The sequence below is a fragment of the Mus musculus genome, chromosome 4, assembly GCF_000001635.26.
Source record: "Mus musculus strain C57BL/6J chromosome 4, GRCm38.p6 C57BL/6J".
NCBI lineage: Eukaryota > Metazoa > Chordata > Mammalia > Rodentia > Muridae > Mus > Mus musculus.
In genome coordinates, this window is record NC_000070.6 from 9490001 (window position 1) to 9514240 (window position 24240).

Consider the following 24240-nt stretch of genomic DNA (forward strand, 5'->3'; position numbering starts at 1 on the left):
CTGGGTGGGTGGGTAGGAATGCAAAGTAAGAGGGTAACAGAAATAATATGCACGTTCTCCAGTTGTCTGAGATGCATTGAATGCCCTTTTAAAAATGATAACAGCAACCTGGACACAGAGTGAGCAATGCCTACACATTTTTCAAACCTTTATTTGAAATAGGATCTCTTTGGTCCTTAATGCATCCATTTGAAAAGACCAGAAAGAGAGATTAAGCCATCTGTATATCTGGGCCAGTTTCTAGGAAGTCGGTGCCTTTAGATGCATGTTGCTTCTGGTGGCTACATGGATTTCTGAGCCCAGAGGACTGCCATTCCAGAGCTACATGGCCCATCAATGGCTGCCCACACTTGCCTGTAAAGCTCAGCTGTATTCATCTCTCTCATTATCTACAAACAGACTTCGAATCCAGTACTTGTGATAGAGTGTGCCAGCTTTACCTCCACTGAAGCCCTGGCCTGTCACGGTGGCTTCCTCATCCGCCCCTCTGCCTGATCCACCAACCTGACAGGCCTTTCCAACATCCAGTTGTTTTTAAGTCTTTTTCCTTACAGCCCTTCAAACCTGACTTCTGCGACAGATCTTATGATGAACACAGTGGCCTCTACCTACTCTTCTCTAACCATAACCCTACTCACAGCTCATTCTTTTAAATGTTTCTTTGCCTGCTTATATCTAAATAAGATGTGTATATTACTATTCTTGACTATGAACTATAGACACTATCACTCACCTAGGAGGGATGGTTAGCAACTTAAAATTTGATGGCTTTCTCTTTTTCATCTTGGTGATCATTAACTTCCCAAATCTATCACACATCTGAGTAAATTCACATTCAGATTTTATAATATTATGACAATGAAGTATCACTCATCCTTGAGTTGTAAGATCACACTGCATTTCTTGCATAGCTGGTAGACATTCTCTCCCTGTTGGAGACTTAGTTTTCTAACACAAGTCTTTATTGTCTTTGGGAAAAAAGTTACAATATGATCCCTTGATGGCACAGGTTGAATGTGCCTACACCAAACACCTGAAAACCCAGACCCTTCAAATCCAGGAACTTTATGAGCAGTGACAGTTAGAAAATAACATACCACAAAACCTTATTTCATGTGCAAAATTATGCAAAATAGTGTAAAAAGTTACTTCCAGCCTATGGCTAAAAAGTGCATCTGAAACAGAAATGAACTTTGTGCTCCTATCAGCTCATATCCCCAAGACATCTTTATAATAACCCCTAAAAGGCAACTCTGAAACATTTCTATCCTCAGGCATTTTGGGTGCAGAATTCTACATTTCATAAAAAAAAAATCCTCATATAATTTGTTTCTCCTTTTCCAAGGTAATAATAACACAAGCCACCTGTATGGGGCTTTTCATACCAACTGCTGTCCAGGCTCTGTGACCTTGCTTGACCTGGGCCCACTATTGAGCAGTCCGTTATTCCCAGACTAGTGCTCTTGAGAGTACATACACCAGTAAAACTACATGTCTAAGAACATTCAGGGTGTGCTTACCCTTGATCAAAGCTTAGCCTATCTACAGTAAGTGCTGCATTAGCACTTTTTAAAGGCAACTAACCACTTCTTCCTACAGATTTTCTTCTTATCCAACATGATTAGAATCTCACCTTTATCTTGCAATACTCAATCGACAAAGCCTAGGTAGATCAGTGTGTAAATATGACAGTTTTTATTTGTGTATTTTGTGAAGATTATGATGTCCACACTCAGTTTCATAACTACATCCATCATCCCCATGCTGCAGGCTACAGCTCTAAGTTGCTCCTCTTGTAACTCAGAGTTCACGCCATCCGGGCCAACATCCCCCATTCTCTCCACACTTTAACTCATGGCAACCACTGTGCTACTCTTGACTACTACAACTTTGACTCTGTCAGATTTCACATACAAGTAATGTCACCCTGAATTTATCTTTCTATGTCTGACTTATATCCTTCAGAGCCAGCTGTTGTTGCAAATGAAAATGGCTCCTTTTCTAAAGGCCATGTAGCATCTTCTTGACATGTGTACTATGTTCTTTATCCATGTACCTGCTGGTGGGGACACAGAGCATTGTCATGGATTGGAAGATTATGGATAATGTTAAAATGGATTGGGGTAGGACTTGGGGGGGCTCACAATTTGATATCATTTTCCATAGATATATATTATATGTATTCTATATTATAGAATTATATATATCTATATTATATGTTATATATGATATTTTATATTTTGATTTACCTGCTTTGTAAAGAATATATATATATCCCCAAAACGTGATTGCTGGACCAAATTATAGTGCTGCTAATTGTTTAGTGAAGAAGTCTCACACTATTTTGCATAATGTATGTATAATTTATATTCCCACTGTCCATGCCTGGGAGGTCTTTCCTCCACATCCTTATTAATACTTATGTTCTCCTCTTTATCAGGTGTGATGTGACATCTCACCATGGTTTCTACTTGTATTTCCTTGGCCATTTTTCACATATCCATTGGTCATTTGTTCATATTCTGCAGAAGAACGCCCTAGCCATTTTAAGTCAGAATATTTGCCTTTGAGGTGCACACGTCCTCATATATTTTAGATATGAAATCTTAATTTTATGTTTACTTTGCAAATATGTTCTCGAATTCTGTAGGTCACCTTTTCACTTTATAGATTGCGTCCACATGCAGAAGTTAAATCAACTCCACTGGTCTATTTTTTGCTTTTGGGGGTTTGTGATCTTTAAGTCATTCCACGAAATTGTCACTAAGATCAATGTCTTTTTATAACTTTAAAAGCATCCCTGCCTTAAGCTGTTTTACTGTTACCCTTGGGCATCTGATGCCTTTTAGACCTCTACCTCCTCCCCCTCCTCTTTCCCCTCCTCTTTCCCCTCCTCTTTCCCCTCCTCTCCCCTTCTTTGCCCTCCTCCTATCATCTTCTCTTCCTTCTCCTCCCTCTCCTTCTGTTTCTCAGATAGACTGCTTACTTAGCACATATGATTCCGCCCCCTATCAGCCGTGTGATTCTGGGTAAGTTACTTAAGTTACTTAATTAGTTACCCTAGGTTCCTCATTTTAAATGCTTCCTTCAAAAGTCTCTGAAAAGGGTATAGGGAGGGGCAATTAATACTAAAGGCCCCTTGAAAAGCCACATGGAAACCTTCTATTCTATCTTCTCATTGGGGCCCACATGGCCTGTCTTCTGAAGGAGTGCATCTCTGGGTTCTATGGGTTTAAATCCCATGCTCTGAGAAGGGCTCCAGGTAGCCTGGGAAAGGGTTCTCCTTTGCAAAGGTCCTATCTTCAGTTATCCTCACGCTGTGAGGTGCTATTGGTTGGCACTTCAAGGCAAGGATTGGGGAGAGAGAGATGATTCAGCTATCACAGAAGAGCATGTCCAAGTAGGGAACATGCTCTAGCTAAGAAAGGGAATAGCAGATGGAAGATCCTCTATAATTCTCTATCAACAAGAAGATGAGTAAATTCATACAAATAAAAGCAATGGAGAAGGGGGAGAAAGATTATATTTTGCAGTGTGTGCCAATGCACACGTTCAGTCCCATGACTGCAGAGGTGGAAGCAGGAAGGTTTCTGAGTTCCAGGCCAGCCTGGTGCACATAACGAAATCCCTGTCTAGAAGCAATAAAAGAATTATGCTTTTAATCTGCAGAGAAACATAATACAAGAACTCAGGGCTCAGAGTAGTCTAAGTGAGATGCTCTGATGATTGCTGACTAGTAGTGTGAAATAAAACCCTGAGATTGCATATAAGCAGTTGAGAAAGTTCTAGTGATACCAAGGACCTCAACAAGAACTGGTAGTAGGTCGCCATCTGGGTTCCGGGACTCCGCGGGACCTAGGAAATTAGTCTGAACAGGTTAGAGGGTGCGCCAGAGAACCGGACAGCTTCTGGGACAGGCGGAAGCACAGAGCCGCTGAGGCAGCACCCGTGGCGGGCCGCAGACAGCCGGCCACCGTCCGGACCAGAGGACAGGTGTCCGCCTGGCTTGGGAGGCGGCCTCAGCCTCAGCAGCAGCGGTCGCCATCTTGGTTCCAGGACTCAGCAGAACTTAGGAAATTAGTCTGAACAGGTTAGAGGGTGCGCCAGAGAACCGGACAGCTTCTGGGACAGGCGGAAGCACAGAGCCGCTGAGGCAGTACCCTTTGCAGGCTGCAGACAGCCGGCCACTGTCCGGACCAGAGGACAGGTGTCCGCCTGGCTCGGGAGACGGCCTCAGCCTCAGGAGCAGCGGTCGCCATCTTGGTTCCAGGACTCCCTGGAGCTTAGGAATTTAGTCTGCACAGGTGAGAGTCTGCACCACAGAAGCTGACAGCTTCTGGGAACTGCCAAAGCAACACAGCTTCTGAGAAAGGCCCTGTTTTGGGCCTTCTTCTTCGACCAGGAGGAGGTCCAAAAACAAGATATCTGCGCACCTTCCCTGTAAGAGAGCTTGCCAGCAGAGAGTGCTCTGAGCACTGAAACTCAGAGGAGAGAATCTGTCTCCCAGGTCTGCTGAGAGACGGTAACAGAATCACCAGAAGAACAATCTCTAAACAGAGTCAACTATAACTACTAACTCCAGAGATTACCAGATGGCGAAAGGTAAACGTAGGAATCCTACTAACAGGAACCAAGACCACTCACCATCATCAGAACCCAGCACTCCCACTTCGCCCAGTCCAGGGCACCCCAACACACCCGAAAACCTAGACCTAGATTTAAAAGCATATCTCATGATGATGGTAGAGGACATCAAGAAGGACTTTAAGAACTCACTTAAAAAAATACAGGAGAACACTGCTAAAGAGTTACAAGTCCTTAAAGAAAAACAGGAAAACACAATCAAACAGGTAGAAGTCCTTACAGAAAAAGAGGAAAAAACATACAAACAGGTGATGGAAATGAACAAAACCATACTAGACCTAAAAAGGGCAGTAGACACAATAAAGAAAACTCAAAGTGAGGCAACACTGGAGATAGAAACCCTAGGAAAGAAATCTGGAACCATAGATTTGAGCATCAGCAACAGAATACAAGAGATGGAAGAGAGAATCTCAGGTGCAGAAGATTCCATAGAGAACATCGGCACAACAATCAAAGAAAATGGAAAATGCAAAAAGATCCTAACTCAAAATATCCAGGAAATCCAGGACACAATGAGAAGACCAAACCTACGGATAATAGGAGTGGATGAGAATGAAGATTTTCAACTCAAAGGACCAGCAAACATCTTCAACAAAATTATTGAAGAAAACTTCCCAAATATAAAGAAAGAGATACCTATGAACATACAAGAAGCCTACAGAACTCCAAATAGACTGGACCAGAAAAGAAATTCCTCCCGACACATAATAATCAGAACAACAAATGCACTAAATAAAGATAGAATACTAAAAGCAGTAAGGGAAAAAGGTCAAGTAACATACAAAGGCAAGCCTATCAGAATTACACCAGATTTTTCACCAGAGACTATGAAAGCCAGAAGAGCCTGGACAGATGTTATACAGACACTAAGAGAACACAAATTCCAGCCCAGGCTACTATACCCAGCCAAACTCTCAATTACCATAGATGGAGAAACCAAAGTATTCCACGACAAAACCAAATTCACACATTATCTCTCCACGAATCCAGCCCTTCAAAGGTTAATAACAGAAAAAAACCAATACAAGAACGGGAACAATGCCCTAGAAAAAACAAGAAGGTAATCCCTCAACAAACCTAAAAGAAGACAGCCACAAGAACAGAATGCCAACTTTAACAACAAAAATAACAGGAAGCAATAATTACTTTTCCTTAATATCTCTTAACATCAATGGTCTCAACTCCCCAATAAAAAGACATAGACTAACAAACTGGCTACACAAACAAGACCCAACATTTTGCTGCTTACAGGAGACACATCTCAGAGAAAAAGATAGACACTACCTCAGAATAAAAGGCTGGAAAACAATTTTCCAAGCAAATGGTATGAAGAAACAAGCTGGAGTAGCCATCCTAATATCTGATAAGATTGACTTCCAACCCAAAGTCATCAAAAAAGACAAGGAGGGGCACTTCGTTCTCATCAAAGGTAAAATCCTCCAAGAGGAACTCTCAATTCTGAATATCTATGCTCCAAATACAAGGGCAGCCACATTCATTAAAGAAACTTTAGTAAAGCTCAAAGCACACATTGCACCTCACACAATAATAGTGGGAGACTTCAACACACCACTTTCACCAATGGACAGATCATGGAAACAGAAACTAAACAGGGACACACTGAAACTAACAGAAGTGATGAAACAAATGGATCTGACAGATATCTACAGAACATTTTATCCTAAAACAAAAGGATATACCTTCTTCTCAGCACCTCATGGTACCTTCTCCAAAATTGACCACATAATAGGTCACAAAACAGGCCTCAACAGATTCAAAAATATAGAAATTGTCCCATGTATCCTATCAGATCACCATGCAATAAGGCTGATCTTCAATAACAAAAAAAATAACAGAAAGCCAACACTCACGTGGAAACTGAACAACACTCTTATCAATGATACCTTGGTCAAGGAAGGAATAAAGAAAGAAATTAAAGACTTTTTAGAGTTTAATGAAAATGAAGCCACAACGTACCCAAACCTTTGGGACACAATGAAAGCATTTCTAAGAGGGAAACTCATAGCTCTGAGTACCTCCAAGAAGAAACGGGAGAGAGCACATACTAGCAGCTTGACAACACATCTAAAAGCTCTAGAAAAAAAGGAAGCAAATTCACCCAAGAGGAGTAGACGGCAGGAAATAATCAAACTCAGGGGTGAAATCAACCAAGTGGAAACAAGAAGAACTATTCAAAGAATTAACCAAACGAGGAGTTGGTTCTTTGAGAAAATCAACAAGATAGATAAACCCTTAGCTAGACTCACTAAAGGGCACAGGGACAAAATCCTAATTAACAAAATCAGAACTGAAAAGGGAGACATAACAACAGATCCTGAAGAAATCCAAAACACCATCAGATCCTTCTACAAAAGGCTATACTCAACAAAACTGGAAAACCTGGACGAAATGGACAAATTTCTGGACAGATACCAGGTACCAAAGTTGAATCAGGATCAAGTTGACCTTCTAAACAGTCCCATATCCCCTAAAGAAATAGAAGCAGTTATAAATAGTCTCCCAGCCAAAAAAAGCCGAGGACCAGACGGGTTTAGTGCAGAGTTCTATCAGACCTTCAAAGAAGATCTAATTCCAGTTCTGCACAAACTTTTTCACAAGATAGAAGTAGAAGGTACTCTACCCAACTCATTTTATGAAGCCACTATTACTCTGATACCTAAACCACAGAAAGATCCAACAAAGATAGAGAACTTCAGACCAATTTCTCTTATGAATATTGATGCAAAAATCCTCAATAAAATTCTCGCTAACCGAATCCAAGAACACATTAAAGCAATCATCCATCCTGACCAAGTAGGTTTTATTCCAGGGATGCAGGGATGGTTTAATATACGAAAATCCATCAATGTAATCCATTATATAAACAAACTCAAAGACAAAAACCACATGATCATCTCGTTAGATGCAGAAAAAGCATTTGACAAGATCCAACACCCATTCATGATAAAAGTTCTGGAAAGATCAGGAATTCAAGGCCCATACCTAAACATGATAAAAGCAATCTACAGCAAACCAGTAGCCAACATCAAAGTAAATGGAGAGAAGCTGGAAGCAATCCCACTAAAATCAGGGACTAGACAAGGCTGCCCACTTTCTCCCTACCTTTTCAACATAGTACTTGAAGTATTAGCCAGAGCAATTCGACAACAAAAGGAGACCAAGGGGATACAAATTGGAAAGGAGGAAGTCAAAATATCACTTTTTGCAGATGATATGATAGTATATATAAGTGACCCTAAAAATTCCACCAGAGAACTCCTAAGCCTGATAAACAGCTTCGGTGAAGTAGCTGGATATAAAATTAACTCAAACAAGTCAATGGCCTTTCTCTACACAAAGAATAAACAGGCTGAGAAAGAAATTAGGGAAACAACACCCTTCCCAATAGTCACAAATAATATAAAATATCTCGGCGTGACTCTAACTAAGGAAGTGAAAGATCTGTATGATAAAAACTTCAAGTCTCTGAAGAAAGAAATTAAAGAAGATCTCAGAAGATGGAAAGATCTCCCATGCTCATGGATTGGCAGGATCAACATTGTAAAAATGGCTATCTTGCCAAAAGCAATCTACAGATTCAATGCAATCCCCATCAAAATTCCAACTCAATTCTTCAACGAATTAGAAGGAGCAATTTGCAAATTCATCTGGAATAACAAAAAACCTAGGATAGCAAAAACTCTTCTCAAGGATAAAAGAACCTCTGGTGGAATCACCATGCCTGACCTAAAGCTTTACTACATACAGAGCAATTGTGGTAAAAACTGCATGGTACTGGTATAGAGACAGACAAGTAGTCCAATGGAATAGAATTGAAGACCCAGAAATGAACCCACACACCTATGGTCACTTGATCTTCGACAAGGGAGCTAAAACCATCCAGTGGAAGAAAGACAGCATTTTCAACAATTGGTGCTGGCACAACTGGTTGTTATCATGTAGAAGAATGCGAATCGATCCATACTTATCTCCTTGTACTAAGGTCAAATCTAAATGGATCAAAGAACTTCACATAAAACCAGAGACACTCAAACTTATAGAGGAGAAAGTGGGGAAAAGCCTTGAAGATATGGGCACAGGGGAAAAATTCCTGAACAGAACAGCAATGGCTTGTGCTGTAAGATCGAGAATTGACAAATGGGACCTAATGAAACTCCAAAGTTTCTGCAAGGCAAAAGACACCGTCAGTAAGACAAAAAAACCACCAACAGATTGGGAAAGGATCTTTACCTATCCTAAATCAGATAGGGGACTAATATCCAACATATATAAAGAACTCAAGAAGGTGGACTTCAGAAAAGCAAATAACCCCATTAAAAATGGGGCTCAGAACTGAACAAATAATTCTCACCTGAGGAATACCGAATGGCAGAGAAGCACCTGAAAAAATGTTCAACATCCTTAATCATCAGGGAAATGCAAATCAAAACAACCCTGAGATTCCACCTCACACCAGTCAGAATGGCTAAGATCAAAAATTCAGGTGACAGCAGATGCTGGCGAGGATGTGGAGAAAGAGGAACACTCCTCCATTGTTCGTGGGATTGCAGGCTTGTACAACCACTCTGGAAATCCGTCTGGCGGTTCCTCAGAAAATTGGACATAGTACTACCGGAGGATCCAGCAATACCTCTCCTGGGCATATATCCAGAAGATGCCCCAACTGGTAAGAAGGACACATGCTCCACTATGTTCATAGCAGCCTTATTTATAATAGCCAGAAGCTGGAAAGAACCCAGATGCCCCTCAACAGAGGAATGGATACAGAAAATGTGGTACATCTACACAATGGAGTACTACTCAGCTATTAAAAAGAATGAATTTATGAAATTCCTAGCCAAATGGATGGACCTGGAGGGCATCATCCTGAGTGAGGTAACACATTCACAAAGGAACTCACACAATATGTACTCACTGATAAGTGGATATTAGCCCAAAACCTAGGATACCCAAGATATAAGATACAATTTCCTAAACACATGAAACTCAAGAAAAATTAAGACTGAAGTGTGGACACTATGCCCCTCCTTAGAAGTGGGAACAAAACACCCTTGGAAGGAGTTACAGAGACAAAGTTTGGAGCTGAGATGAAAGGATGGACCATGTAGAGACTGCCATATCCAGGGATCCACCCCATAATCAGCATCCAAACGCTGACACCATTGCATACACTAGCAAGATTTTATTGAAAGGTCCCAGATGTAGCTGTCTCTTGTGAGACTATGCCGGGGCCTAGCAAACACAGAAGTGGATGCTCACAGTCAGCTAATGGATGGATCACAGGACTCCCAATGGAGGAGCTAGAGAAAGTACCCAAGGAGCTAAAGGGATCTGCAACCCTATAGGTGGATCAACATTATGAACTAACCAGTACCCCGGAGCTCTTGACTCTAGCTGCATATGTATCAAAAGATGGCCTAGTTGGCCATCACTGGAAAGAGAGGCCCATTGGACACGCAAACTTTATATGCCCCAGAACAGGGGAATGCCAGTGCCAAAAAGGGGGAGTGGGCGGGTAGGGGAGTGGGGGTGGGTGGGTATGGGGGACTTTTGGTATAGCATTGGAAATGTAAATGAGCTAAATACCTAATTTAAAAAAAAATAAATAAAAAAAGAACTGGTAGTAAACTAAATGAAGGGATGTGGTCAAAGGAATGTGTAGGCAACAGCATGGAATTAGAATGGACTGACCCCCATAGTGCATGAATACATATATCCAATCTTAGTTAATGTCCTAGGAATAATTCTAGGGTTTATACTAGGAATTACATATCTTCTTTTGGAAATAGTGATCATTTTATCTTATTTCAGGAGTTATCTACCTTTTTAGAGATAAAATCAGTTGTCTTATACCTTGGCATGGTAATGTGCTAGGCTTTAGAAACAGCAGTAACATGGAGGCACTGCCCCCCCTCTTAGTGGGGTGGGGCACAGCTGAGCAAGTAGAGCAGAGCCCAGGCCACAGCGAGTAGAGTCTCAGAGCAAATTCTTTGTGCAGTAATTTTAATAAAACCTCTGCAGATCAAAGGAACAATTTCTTGCTAGCCCTGATGCATTCTGACCAGCTCTGTTTTTCTAAGCTTGACTATAAAGATGAAAGAAAAATAGCTATCATTTCTTATTGTGAAAATAAAACAAGACCAGTCAAATAAGAACAACAGAAGCCATTTATTCTGAGCTTGGAGGGAGTCAGGCTTAGCCGGAAGTGTTTAGGTAAGGTGGGGGTGGGGTGGGGAGTCAAGGGACGACTATGAAACATCTGACAAGGAGGGTGTCTGCTGGGGCTGAGTTAGAAGTTCCTTCTTGGCTTTTTCTGGTTGTTAGAACGATAGACAAAACCCAGGAAAGGTGTTATTTGTGAGTCAGATCTCTGTGATTTGGGCTAATGTTACAGATGTCACTCACTGCCAAGTGTTCTAGATTGTTGCCAAACATAGGAGTGTGGTCTTCTGCAAGTCTAATTTATACTGAGCTGCTCTCATTGGCTGGTTACTTTAGTGAGGCTGGCTTGCCAGGCAGGCTCTTGTAGGCCTCAGGATCACAGCTATACTGGTCTGGAATTTAGTCTTTGGGCCTTTGTATTTGACATATTACCCCCATTTGAGGGCTATTGGGACTTCGAGGGTAAATGAGACATCTGAACATATGCATGGGCATATGTACATTCAAGATGTTGATCTTTACATATGTATATCAAGCCATAGAGCATGAACTTCTGGCTTAAGCATTTTTAAACCTAAAATGAAATATGAACCATAGACAATCATTCTGACACATCAAATGCTGCACTGTGTTCCTCAAAAGCACTTTTTCCCCCCTCATAAAGCTATTTTCCCCATGTTGACAAATATTGAAAACTCACTTTACTTTGTGAAAGAAATGTTGCCTTTTGGTTTAAAATAACTCAAAGGTGATGCAATCAATATCTTTTTCTTTGCCAGACTTGGTTTAAATATCTTAAAGGGGCCATTAGAAGCAGCTTTAGCTGAAAAGACTCCTCATGTCGGCCTAGAAGGCAACTGAAGGCAGGATAAAGGCAGGGAGTTTGCTTTACACTGGGCCACCCACCGCTTACATCTACACATAGGTATGTAAGTCACTCAATAAGAGTCTACCTAAGCTCATGTCAGGACCCCAAGGATAAAACCTGGAGACCCCAGACCCTTTTTCCGTTCTTCTTCCCAATGCGTGTAGATGAAATCTCTCAGTATCTCATTCTTAATTGGCTCTTTAGTTGGGGTGTTAGAAGCTGTGGTTGAGCCTAGCCCTCTGTGACTTTTGCAGGCTGGCCTTTTTGGTGTACAGCTCCAGTTAGTCTTAGGACAGAGGGACATCTAAACTGCACCAGGGACATCCTAGGCCATGGGTTTCCTTGTTTTATGTTTTGAGTCTCAACAAAACCTTGCAAGAAAGGAGTAGTTATTTTGAATTTAGAGATGAAGCAGTCTCAGCTGAATGCAGTTACTTCTCTGGAGTGCCAGAGACCAAACATTTCTCTGTCTCTAACAGGGGGCCTCCTCCTACAAGGCTCACTTTTAAGCACATGGCTCTCAGTCATTCACCTCATCTTTGTTCTACTGCCATTTTTAGTGAAGATATCACTATGGTCCAAAAAGTTAGAAGTGTGCCTTAAAACAGTAAGATTACACTATTATGCAAAGCTTAAGGAATTGCTTTTGTTGTTCCTCCACATTGCAGCCTTCACTTATATGTAAAACTGCTAATCCTCTTCATTTGTGCCTTAATTCCACACTAAATCTGACATTCTTTTTTTCCTTCCTAAATCCATTTCATTTCAAAGCAAGTGCAAGCTCCTTGAGACCGTTCAAATATTTAATCACGGAGAGAGAAATGTGGGAGCCCTAACATAATAATTACTGGGTGATTCCTTGTTCCGCCCAGGTGAGGTCATTCATTCACTATGGAGTACTTTAAAAGAGCAACATCGAATGGAACAGGACTGAGTTTTTACTATAATCATTCCTGTGCGCAGGGTCACACCACTGGCACAGTGCTCCCGGGAACGGCACAGTGCTCCCGGGAACGGCACAGTGCTCCCGGGAACGGCACAGTGCTCCCGGGAACGGCACAGTGCTCCCGGGAACGGCACAGTGCTCCCAGGAATGGCACAATGCTCCCGGGGATAGCACAATCGGGGATGGCACAATGCTCCCGGGGATGGCACAGTGTCCCGGGAACGGCACAGTGCTCCCAGGAACAGTACAGTGCACCCGGGAATGGCACAGTGTTCCTGGGAATGGCACAGTGCTCCCAGGAATGGCACAGTGCTCCTGGGAATGGCACAGTGCTCCTGGGAACGGCACAGTGCTCCTGGGAACGGCACAGTGTTCCCAGGAACTTCTCCAGCTGAGATAAAGCCACACTGGGAAGAAAGGCAAACGTCCCCCACTTGCTGTTTGCTGAAGTTCAGAGAGGAATGCAAGAGGTTTTTTGTTTTTGTTTTTCCTAGTGCTGAATGCAAGGAGGTGAGTGTGTGTGTGTGTGTGTGTGTGTGTGTGTGTGTGTGTCTGTGTGGTGTGTGTGGGGGGGGGGTGCCAGAGGGTTATTTTAACCTACAGCTTCAGCTGCTCTTCGCTGCTGGGTTTGGAATGTGCTAATATAACTTCTATTCATGGGTGTTTACATCTAAACTGGCCATGATCAAACTGCTAATCTCAACAAGTTGCTAATCTCAGAGAGTGGGGTACAAGTAATGTTTTCTATTTTCAACCTACGAAAGGGATTATTAGTCCATTTTTATATAAATTTTTAAGCTAAATGTCTCTCAGGAATTTGGCACTCTGATATTTCTGAACGATATGCAACAACCTGCCAACTTTAATGGAAATATATCCCAAAGAGAAAATACTGTTGTTAACACTTTCTTTGCTTCTTCCATCTAGATTTATAAACCCAGTGTCACAGCACCTGAATTATAGGCTCCACAGTAAAGGTCAACGAGTCAACAAAATGGGGCTGTAACTCAGGGCTGCACTTCCCTTCGCTTCATCTCAACCAGCAAGGAAATGTTCCTCTGTCTCTGAGCACTGAGGAGCCTGACTGAAGACAAGCAGTTAAAAGCAAGTCACTCAAAGGACTTAGAGACACTCTAAGAAATTATTTTGAAAGCATTTTGGTCAAATGTGACAGCCACCATATCTAGAAGATTTCTATTTCAAGATATCAATGGCTGGGTGACTCGGGATAGTCAAATCTGGAATTTTGAAATGGCAGATCATCTTGATGTATGTTTGGCAACTGAATAGTGATGTTATTGCTTAGATTAGTCATTACTGACAGCATTTTAAAGCTGTTTTCATTTTAAAAGGTCACTCCATGTACGATATTAATATTTCTGCAAGCTAAGGTAGCAAGGTGAAATAGTTTCACATCGAACTGAGCTGCAAGATGTCACCCACGCTGAGATTCTATGCTGCTGGACTAACACCCAGGCTCTACATTCCTTCTTTAAAAAAAAAGCTAAGCGTGAAACAGATCAAGTGATAAAACTCAGAAGCTCAGTTACGTGTGATAAGTACTGAATTAAGTACTGAACTAAGTACTGAACTAAGTACTGAATTAAGTACTGAACTAGCAAAAGAAGATCATGTGACCTAAGAGCAAATGTCAACAGTTCTGAAGGCCATCAGAGGGCACAAGGGAGGACATGGACTTAAGGCCACGTGGATTCAAATCTCAGTTCTGACACCACTAGAGATGAGAACTTAGGCAAGTGTCTTAGCTTCTCTCAGCCTTATGTCATTCATATACGTGTCAGTAATAATCTTTTAGAGCTGCTATAAAAATTAGATTAGAAATATTACATAAAAGTGCTCATCACATTGATGGTTGGTAGGCAGCATTTAATGGATGTTAATTATTACATTATTATTCCAATAATAGAGGATACTTCAAAATAACTTTATAGTTGCTTTTAGAGATGCTCAGAATCACGTAATTATGATTACAACCACCATAGTACTAATAACTAATGTGTATTGAGCATTCCTACTTATGAAATCTTCAGTACACAGGCAGAGTGAATGCCACGTCCCATGCATCTTGCAGATAATGAAACTGAAACATAGACAATATGGCCAGTGTCTGTGCATATAGCTAGTGGAATGACAGGAAACCCAAGCAGGCAGTGGGGCTTACTAGACTCAGAGTGGAAGACTCATTAACATTTTAATTTTAAAGATTTCACTTCAAAATGTAAGCCCTTTCTCATTAGAGGCCACTCCCCATTATCCCATCCATTCATTCGGACTCTCAAATACACCTACCTATTTCCTTTGTCAGTTGATTTGCCTAGAGAAGATAGTTCATGTGAAACAGTCATATAACGTGATCTTCCTGTGACTAGCCTGTTTACTTAGCATGATTTTATAAGGTTCATCTGTGTTGGACTAGGTGTCAGGACTTCATCACTTCTAATTGTCGGAGATATTTATCTATATACTCCTCATTTTGAAGGACCCTGATTTTACTAGAACAGAACTGCTAGGTTATACCCTCACTCTATATTCAACTATTTGAGGAGCAACAATAGTATTTTCCAAAGTGGTTACAGCATTCCCTGTACACATCCAAATGTTCAAAGGTTTCTGTTTCTCCATCTACATACCAACACTTGTTAATGCCTGTCTTTTCTTTTTAAAAAGCTTAGTGGATATTAGCACTTTATTTAAAGTAATCTAGTTTAGCTTAATACAATTTTAAAACTAATTTAATTAATACAGTTTAATACTAGTTTTAGTAATGTATAGACACAATGTTGCCTTTCTCTTCCTCTATATGAAGACCCAGTGAGAAGATGTCATCAGTGAACCAGGAAGCAAGCTCTTCCCAGACACCAAGTATTGTTATGCTCATTTTAGATCTCTCAGATACAGAATCTTGAAAACTAGGTCTGTGTTGCCTCCAAGACATTCTGTTTGTGGGATTTTGTTATAACATCAGAAATGAACCAAGACCCTGGCTAAAACCATCATGTTAGAAAGGTATAGGAAATAGGGGTTTACATGGTACGCAAGTCTTCATAGGAAATGATAACATTCAGAGGGGTAAGTGTTTTTGGTAGTATAGCTCTAGTCAATGCTTTCATAGAAGATAAACCAAAAAAGTGAAAATAGCTTTAAAAATTAATGGCAAAATTGAAAGAAAAGAACTGAGAAAAATATTTGGGTGCAAGTGTGTGCCAACAGACAAGGGTATCCAACACTGTAGGCGACCTTCCTAAATATACCCTGGCTCTGTTAGGGTGCCCATCTCCCCCAGATAAGCCACTCATTTCAGAAGAAGTCCTCTGGATGTATTTATTGGGGTTTTGGGACAACTTCACATGTCTTTGCCCTTCAAAGTAGCTCAGTCAGACTGGAAGGACAGACCAGTGCTCTGGGTAAAGCTTCTCCTGGAAGCCAGGAAGCTAGCTACTCTGTGTCTCATGCTGCCTTGTACGGGGAGTGCCCATCTGCCATGTTGTTACCAACAGGAACGGCTCTTCCCAGAAGTCTCTAGTGTTTGTGTGGTGGCCCCATGGTGCTTTTACTCTTCTCAGCTCCAGTCTGAGTGCTGCTGACAACTATCCCACACTGAGGACAGAGCTGAGCAAGGAGGAAGGGTAAGGGCCAAGAAACCATCTTCCTAACTGCTCTCCCCTGACATCTGTCCTAATGCCAAGCCTTCAGCTATGGCAATCAACCAGGCTCCCTGTTGTTAAAGCAATCTTTGAGTTTTATTTCTGTCACTTGAAATCTGCAGCAGGTCCCCCAACTTTCAGAGTCTGGGACGTGTGAATGATACAGGAGATCTGCAGAGCTCAGTGAGTGGTTGGAGGGAAGATGGAGTTTGATGAGGAAACAAATGAGGGACAGCACCAAGAGCTGAGGATTCACAGAGATGTTCCTGTGCTCTTCCTGCTCAGGGGTGGCATGGCCAGACTTTTTCCTGACTGACCAAGTGTTGAAAGCATGAGGAAGGGAAGCTGGCTTTAACACTGGAGTACATGATTATAAGCTATGCAGTTATATGAAATAAGAACAAACCATCAAATAAGGCCCGTCTCCTAAGTACATTGGAAAAGTATCGTAGCTCTTCCTCCTAGGCAGACCAGAGTCATCAATCAAGTCTAGCAGATCTTAAAGACATTTTGTTCCAGGTGTTTTTTCATACAAACATGTGACTAGCAGTCAGATCTCTGAGTTCATGGTCTACAGAGCAAGCTCCAGGGATAGACAGAGAAACCCTGTCTCGAAAAAACAACAACAAAAAAACAAAGCAAAGCAAAACAAAACCAAACCAGTGAGTAATTTAAAACATACATGCAACAGTAAAAGGGAAGGGGCATGGAGCTTCTCCACGCCCATCATCCAGATTCTAGAATTAGCAGCGTTTGTCACCCTTGTCTGTCTCCTCCTACAAAAGCTCCATAGTTATTGGGAAACCAGAATGTACCATCATCTACAAATTGATGAAGGCCATCTGACCAATGACACACATTTTTCTCATTTGAAATGTAAAACAAATTGTTAGTAAATCAACAACCCAGTCCCATTTTACTAATGAGCCTAAGAACACATTTACTTTAAGCAAACATAAGCTCACCAATTGCTAACAAAATCACACAGAATTTGCGTTTAGATTTTATCTCCTGATGTAAAACATTCCCGTGTTTTATAGCTCTTAAGTTGTTAGAAGAACTTTGCTTCTGTTTTCCAGTTATCTTTTATAAAATATTTATAACTGCTTTCTTGTTCTGTGGCCTCAAATCTAAAAGTTCTCAAAATTCAGTCCAGCAATACCTGAGATGCTGAACCCGTCAGGAATTTGAAAGGCCTAAACGATTTTCTAGATAATACAGAGGAACATGTAGCTTTTTGCATGTTCACTTGGGCTCAGGCACAGAGAGGAATTTCCAAGGGTTGTGTGATATCTAACAACACCACTCTACAACCAACGAGACTTATAAAAATGTCATCATTTCAATCTCATTACATTTTCTATTTTGATTCTATATGAAAATGATCCTACATCTAAAAGAAGATCATTCCATATGAAAATATAATCATTTGTATTGCAATATAATGAGGTTATTTTTAAAGAATTAATACATAGAACTGAAATATTTCAATTTTGCTTTGTGATTATTCTATAGAAAGGAATAGCACCACCTCCCACCCAAAGAAAAAGCCCCACAAAGCTCAACAATTTTTAAGAACACAAAGGGTAGCAAGACTGAGAACTGTTATTCCACACAAATTTCCTTCCTTGTCATCTAATATCCCAAGGGCTATTTTTTTGTCAATACTTTGAGTTAGAGTCACTTGGAAAGAGGAATCCATAATTGAAGATTTGCCTTCTTCAGATTGGCCCATGAGCAGATTGATGGGTGCCTTTTTTATTATTATTATTTTTGATTAATGATTTATGAAGGGGATCTAGCTGACTATGGACAGTGCCACCCGGGACAGGCAGTCTGAGAATGAGGAGTGGTGCAGCCAGCAGAACTGCTCTGTGGTCTCTGCTTCAGTTTCTGCCTCCAGGTTCCCGTCTTGAGCTCCTGCCCTGGCATCCCTTGATGATGGACTACAACCTATAAGTTGAAATAACTCTTTCCTCCCCAAGTTGTTTTTGGTCAGTGTTTTATCACAGCCAACAAAGGCAAAATAGGCCAGAAATTGGTACCAGAAGCAGGCTATTGCTGTGATGAAGATGACTGTGTTGTATTGGGAAGGACTGTGGCAGGATTTTGCAGTTTGAGGTTAGGAAAGGTCTGTGAGTGCTCAGAGCATAATGAGCTAGCATTGGAAAGACAGAAATGGACAGATGATGGTAGCATGGGTCAGAAGGCTTCAGTTAGAAGATTTTCTTACTAGAAATAAAATACCTTTTCTCTAACATTCCTTCCTCACCTGTGGTTTCAGTAGGTTGGATGGGTTGCTGTGGAAGTTAACACTCACCTTCACTAGCTCTGTGTAGCCAGTCTCCCTGGGTGTCCACCACGGCTGAGCCTTCAGACCATTCACATTGTAGAGGGAACGCTGCCAGACAGAGGCAAAATGTCCTCTCTTGTGCCCAAGTTCATACCACTTATATGCCTAAAAGAATAGAAAGGCTGCTTCATATTGTTCTTTTCCAGAAAACATTTTTGTTTCAAAATTGAAGGACATCACATAAGCTAGTACAGATGTTTCTTGAGATGTAGTCTGGCCACCATGCAGACCCACTGTAAATATTCTACAGTGAAAATCTATTTCCTCGTAAGGCACAGAACATCTGTCTTCAGCATCAGCGCTCTTGCAGAGGGCCCCCTGGTTTCCCCTGTGATGTATGTCTGGCAGGGCCACAGATCAGCATCACTGCCCAGCAGCACAGAGTATGGTGCTCTGCTGAGAAGAGCTCAAAAGCCAAAATCTGAAGTGTCATTTCTATTGAATGCAGACTGAGTTCACACCCTACAGAGATGAAAAGCCTCAAACAACTATGACCTTTGTTAATTCAGCGACTAACTGTACCTTGAGATAATTAAATCAAGATCTTCCCTGATGATAGCTGGTGAAACTTCTGTTTTTTAACTGAGCTTCTGTAAGCTGTTGGGATGAGTGAACACGCTAGCATTTATCTTCACTCTCAGGCCATCAGCTCTGTGGTTCTGGTGAAAGAAAATTAAAATTCAAGGCCCATAACTCATGCGGCTTGCTAGTTAGGAGGGCTTTTTGGGCCTAGAGCAAAGAACAAAGGCTGTAAAGTCATCCCAGGAGCCAACTAGCCATAAAGATAGGGAAGACATACAAGAATGTCCAGACTGGCCCAGCGCCTCCCTATCTCCCACCCTTCTGACATGGGTTAAATGTTAACCAGATGTTCTGCTGTTACCTCGATCTGCACGTATAGTTTGCTGATGTTTAAACTGTACAATTGTGTGAAGCTGTGCCAATTCTTCTCCTACCCCCACTCTTTTCCTATATAAACCCCTAACTTTTGAGCCTTGTGGTCGACACCTCTGTCTCCTGTGTGTATTACAAGTCAGCCCGGAGCTCCGTCATTAAACTACCTCGTGTGTTTGCATCAAGACGGTCTCTCGTGATTCTTTGGATGCACGCTAGCTATCTCGTGACTCGGGTGGGGTTATCCCCACGGAGGTCTTTCACTGGACTCATGCCTCACCTAGTTTGGTTTCCACACATCTAAGCCAGTTTAAAACATAATTTGTTGTGTATACACTCAGTGTTAGACACCAAAGGAGGTCATGCTTGTACTTAGCTTTCATTTTGTGAGTTCCATTTTTATATTTTCTCTAAAAGGAGTGGATTATGATTTAAACAATTTCAAATACATTCACTATTTACTGAAACAGGCTGTTAAAAACCAACCAAGAGTAAATTTATTTTCCTAGTAACTTTCTTTGATTTCCCACGATGACAGAACAGATAAAAAGGAAATATTACTCTGAGCTGGCAATAAATAGCATGGCAGGTATAGCTATGATATACATTGTACGATATATCAGGCTTTTTAACAGAAAACTTTTGTTCATGGAGTGTGTACATTTTCTGCAATAAGGGACAACACTCATGGCTTCATGTTGGCTCCCATAATACGAATGGCATTAAGACTAGCTTTTTGGGGGGATGGGGGGCTATCTGGCTGCAGTACTTCTTCCATATGGCTGGTCCAAATGAGGATACACTATATGCCCATAGGTGGCCCTGCTCTCATGTTGCCTGCCCTACATGCCCATTGTCTTTGGAGAGGAGAGTTTTTTAGTAGCACACTGAGTGCCATCTCTTCCACTGCTAGTTCTAATCTACCAATTGCTCTTTTGAGAACTGATTTTGAAAAAAATGTGCAGCCCTCCCCATGTCATATACAGTGTCTCCTTCTATAGGTCAGGGTAACCTCCAATGTGCAATCCACCTGCCTTGGCTTCCTGTTTGGGGAGATTATAGGCATGTGCTATCATACCTGATTGAATGAATATGTCTTGATCAATAAAAAGAATTTCATGTTAACTTAAATACCTTCTTTGTAAAACTCCAGATATAATAATTTAAACATAGAAAATACCAGCTTCTTTAAATTTTATTATAAAAAAACTTGGCAGTAAATAAACTCATAGTTTAATGTACGAAATTATTAACCTTTGAAAGTATTTAACAATCATGTTGCAAATTTTTCTTGCTCAGGACAGTAAAGGGTGTGTAGATAGCCCTCTTATTTTCCACATCACTCCACAATTGGCCTTTGACATAAATGACCTCACCAGAGCTTTCTAGCAGCCCGGATCTCTCCCTTCTGTAACTGCTGAAACTGAGAGTTATAATGCCTCCATTCTTGGAACTAGAATTCAAGGCCCCTCAAAACCAGCTACACACTCTTTCTCCTTTTGTAATATTTCTTGAAACCATTAAAAAATTCTTAATTATCTTTCTCATTAAAATCTCAAACAGCATACATACTAATACTTCTTATATATTTCCCTTGAAAAACATGTAAGTTGGGTCCAGAGTTTTTTTAAAGCGCAGAAAGTTAAAATGGCCAACTGATGTCAGGGGGAAAAAAAGAAAAAAGAAAAAGAAAAGAAAAAATGACTCATCTTTGAAATAATTTGATCATTATGGTGTCAGCCAATTTGAATTCAAGACTTTATTTCCTGAACCTTCTGCTATTCAGCTGAACACCATTAATTATAACATATGATTCTTTTTGCCTTTTCAAAGTCTGGTAGTTCATTAATTTTTGAATCATTAGTAATTCATTGGAAAGACTAGCCATATTGACGGAATAGTGTGTAAAACAGTAGTTATAGGACAACCCAATTGCAGGCAGTGTGGCTCCTGCTGCAGCCTTCAGGGTCTTACATCTGGGCTGCGCTGTGCTGCGTGCTGGGGCGAGGTGGGTTCTTAGGGAACCTGGTCACACTGTCTGTGCAGCCTGCTCACCGTTCTGTGCGTACTGAGGCGCAGTAAGCACCATGCACTTAACAACAGCCTTGAATTGGCACTCACCTCGTCATGTTAATCAGAAATAAAATCCTCACAATGATAGATTAGAAACATGAAAATCGCTTCTATTCATACAATATAGAATAGATTCAACAAATTAGGCTAGATTATTTTTAAAAACCACACACATAAAATGACAACAAAAATTTCTAAAAAAAAATTCTGTCAAATAAGAAACTTGTGAATGTGATGTGTACTCTTTTTTATTTTTTATTTTTTTCCTTTTGAGACAGGGCCATGAAGCCCAGGTGGGTCTCAGACTTGCTGTGTAGCTGAAGATGACCTTGAACTTCTGATCCTCCTGCCTTTCCTTTCAGAGCAATAGTACTATGGGATGTTCTACCACACCCACATCATGTGGAACTGGGGACAGAAACACTAGGCAGGCAATCGAGGAACTGTGCTACATCCCAGTCTCCTTAAATGTATTTTACATCAATGCCATTTCTATTTTTGTCAAATTATTGCTATGTGTTCTTTATGCAGATACACACAGACACCGACAGACACTGACACACACACAGACACACAGGCACTGACACACACACAGACACAGACACACACACACACACACACACATACACACACACACATACACACACACTGAAAGCTTCTAATTCTGAAATCTGTGTGATAGATCTGTCCTGAGAGGCTCAGCTTGGGCTGGCCTGTCTGAAGTGTTGGTACATTTTGGGTATAGCACTCGGTTACAATTTACCTGTGTTGAACTATAAATGACATTGCATAGAAATGGGGCTTTGTTTTATTTTGAATCACAAATGTTTTGAGAATTAGGTGGCTGGACAGAAAGTGTAACTAACGTAAGAAACAACAGTGGGGTGCTTACGAGTTACTGAGGTGGCTGATGAGAAACTGGAATTAACATGCCCTGAAGAAAGGGGGGCTACTGATGAGCCCAGGAATTCTGATCCTTGGAACTTGCCCTCAGGAAGGGAGAGAAAGAGGGAGGAGCTAAGGTTGATCCCAATTTTGATTCAGGAGTTGGCAATAAAGGAACCTGAGACCATCTAAAAGAAAAATGGCGGAGAGGAGAAGGGAGCTTGCTGTGCGAGCAGTATGCAGTGCCCTCGGACTGGCTGGAGATGTGTGAGCATGCATGTGGAGAGTGAGACCAGAGCTGAAGACAATGTGGACTCGATATGAAGCCTCTGAAGCTTGGCTGCTCCAGGGCTGCCGTGGGTTGTCTTCCTCTTTCTCCTCCATACTACCAGAAATAGTCACAGAGATCCATTGTCTCAGCAGTCTTTGTGGCAGAGGCTGTGCGTTTGCCTCCCAGTTGTGTGCGTCCTCTCTCAGACCAGCAGTGAGCTCCACAGAGGCAAACGCAGAGGGCGGCTGCTTCCCAGTGGGTAAGCTCTGACGCAGACTCCACACTTAGTATTGGGTTATGCTAACATGGGGTGTCTATGGGCTTGATTCTGTTCTGTGTAAGCATGAATCCTTATGAACTTTCCAAATTCAGGAACTGTGCGGTTCTTTGCATATTAATGATAATTATGCTGGTATAACAGCCCCTAGGCTTAAACACCAGGCTCATAACAAGTGTTCAGTAGTGAATTCATTGTCCTTGAAGTAAGAGCTGTTTTCATCTAAGATATGAGATAAAGTAGATTTCTTTTATCTGTCTTTGCCCTGTACCACGGAATGTTCAAAGACAAATTAATTAGTGACAATTATATTTACAGAAATTGAATACAGACTTTTCCCGAGTGTTGGCTACTGTGGCAGACATTTTCTTGCCCTCCTCATCCAAAGGAGGGTTCTTTTTACAGCAGGAAGGTACAGAATAATGACTGCCGTCAGCAACGCCTCCCCTCCTCTTCACTTCTAGCGTCGTTCTATTTTAGTCAGATGATTGGTAGGTTAAAGGAGGAAGGTACACATGAATAGAAAGGTAGAAAGAAAACAGTGTCAATCATCAAAGTGCTACTACTCGGAATAACTCCTGTTTCTTGCAGGAGACTGCGCAGTCACACTGCTTCTCTGAGCCCCTAGCTGCCCAGAGGGTCTTATATTCTTATGAAATCTAGAAATTTGAAGCTGCATTGTCCTTAGGTGTCACATATGAAGGGCAGTGGTTACAAAGGGTCACTGTTGTGTTGGTGTTTTTATCTTCAGACTCTGAAGACAGCTGAAGTAGAATTTCTACAGTGGTATAGGGCGGAAGAGGTAGGCCTTGTTTATTGGCAGGCAAATCATGGGGGTCATAAAAGGGCTAGAAATCTGTGGTACATGACCTCACGACTGATGTCATGTTTACACAGGCTGACAATTGTACGCAGGAGAAAGGTAATGATCAGGAAGAAAATTCACTTGTTTCAGTTACTGCATCCATGCATGTTTGCGTTGGTACCTGCCACTGCCCTGGCTATAAATGTTCAGCTTAAATTGAAAATGAAAAGTACATGGTTAAACGTTAAGACCACTATGCTAAGGATTAGTCAAATAGTTGGTTCTAAAAATGACTACTGCAGAAATTCCAAAGTAAAACATTAAATATGTAAATGGTTTTAAAAATTAAATCAATTTTAGAGAACTCTGTATTTCT

At 41.3% G+C, this 24240-nt stretch overlaps 1 protein-coding gene across 3 annotated transcripts in view; it reads right to left on the minus strand.

Moving 5' to 3' along the window:
* Positions 1-24240, minus strand: part of Asph (aspartate-beta-hydroxylase) — a 220260-nt gene that overhangs the window by 40916 nt on the left and 155104 nt on the right. For all 3 annotated transcript variants that reach the window (NM_001290367.1, NM_001177849.1, NM_023066.3), the window contains one exon: positions 18627-18764. In NM_001290367.1, the coding sequence (NP_001277296.1) occupies positions 18627-18764 (138 nt within the window). The remainder of the gene's footprint in view (positions 1-18626; positions 18765-24240) is intronic.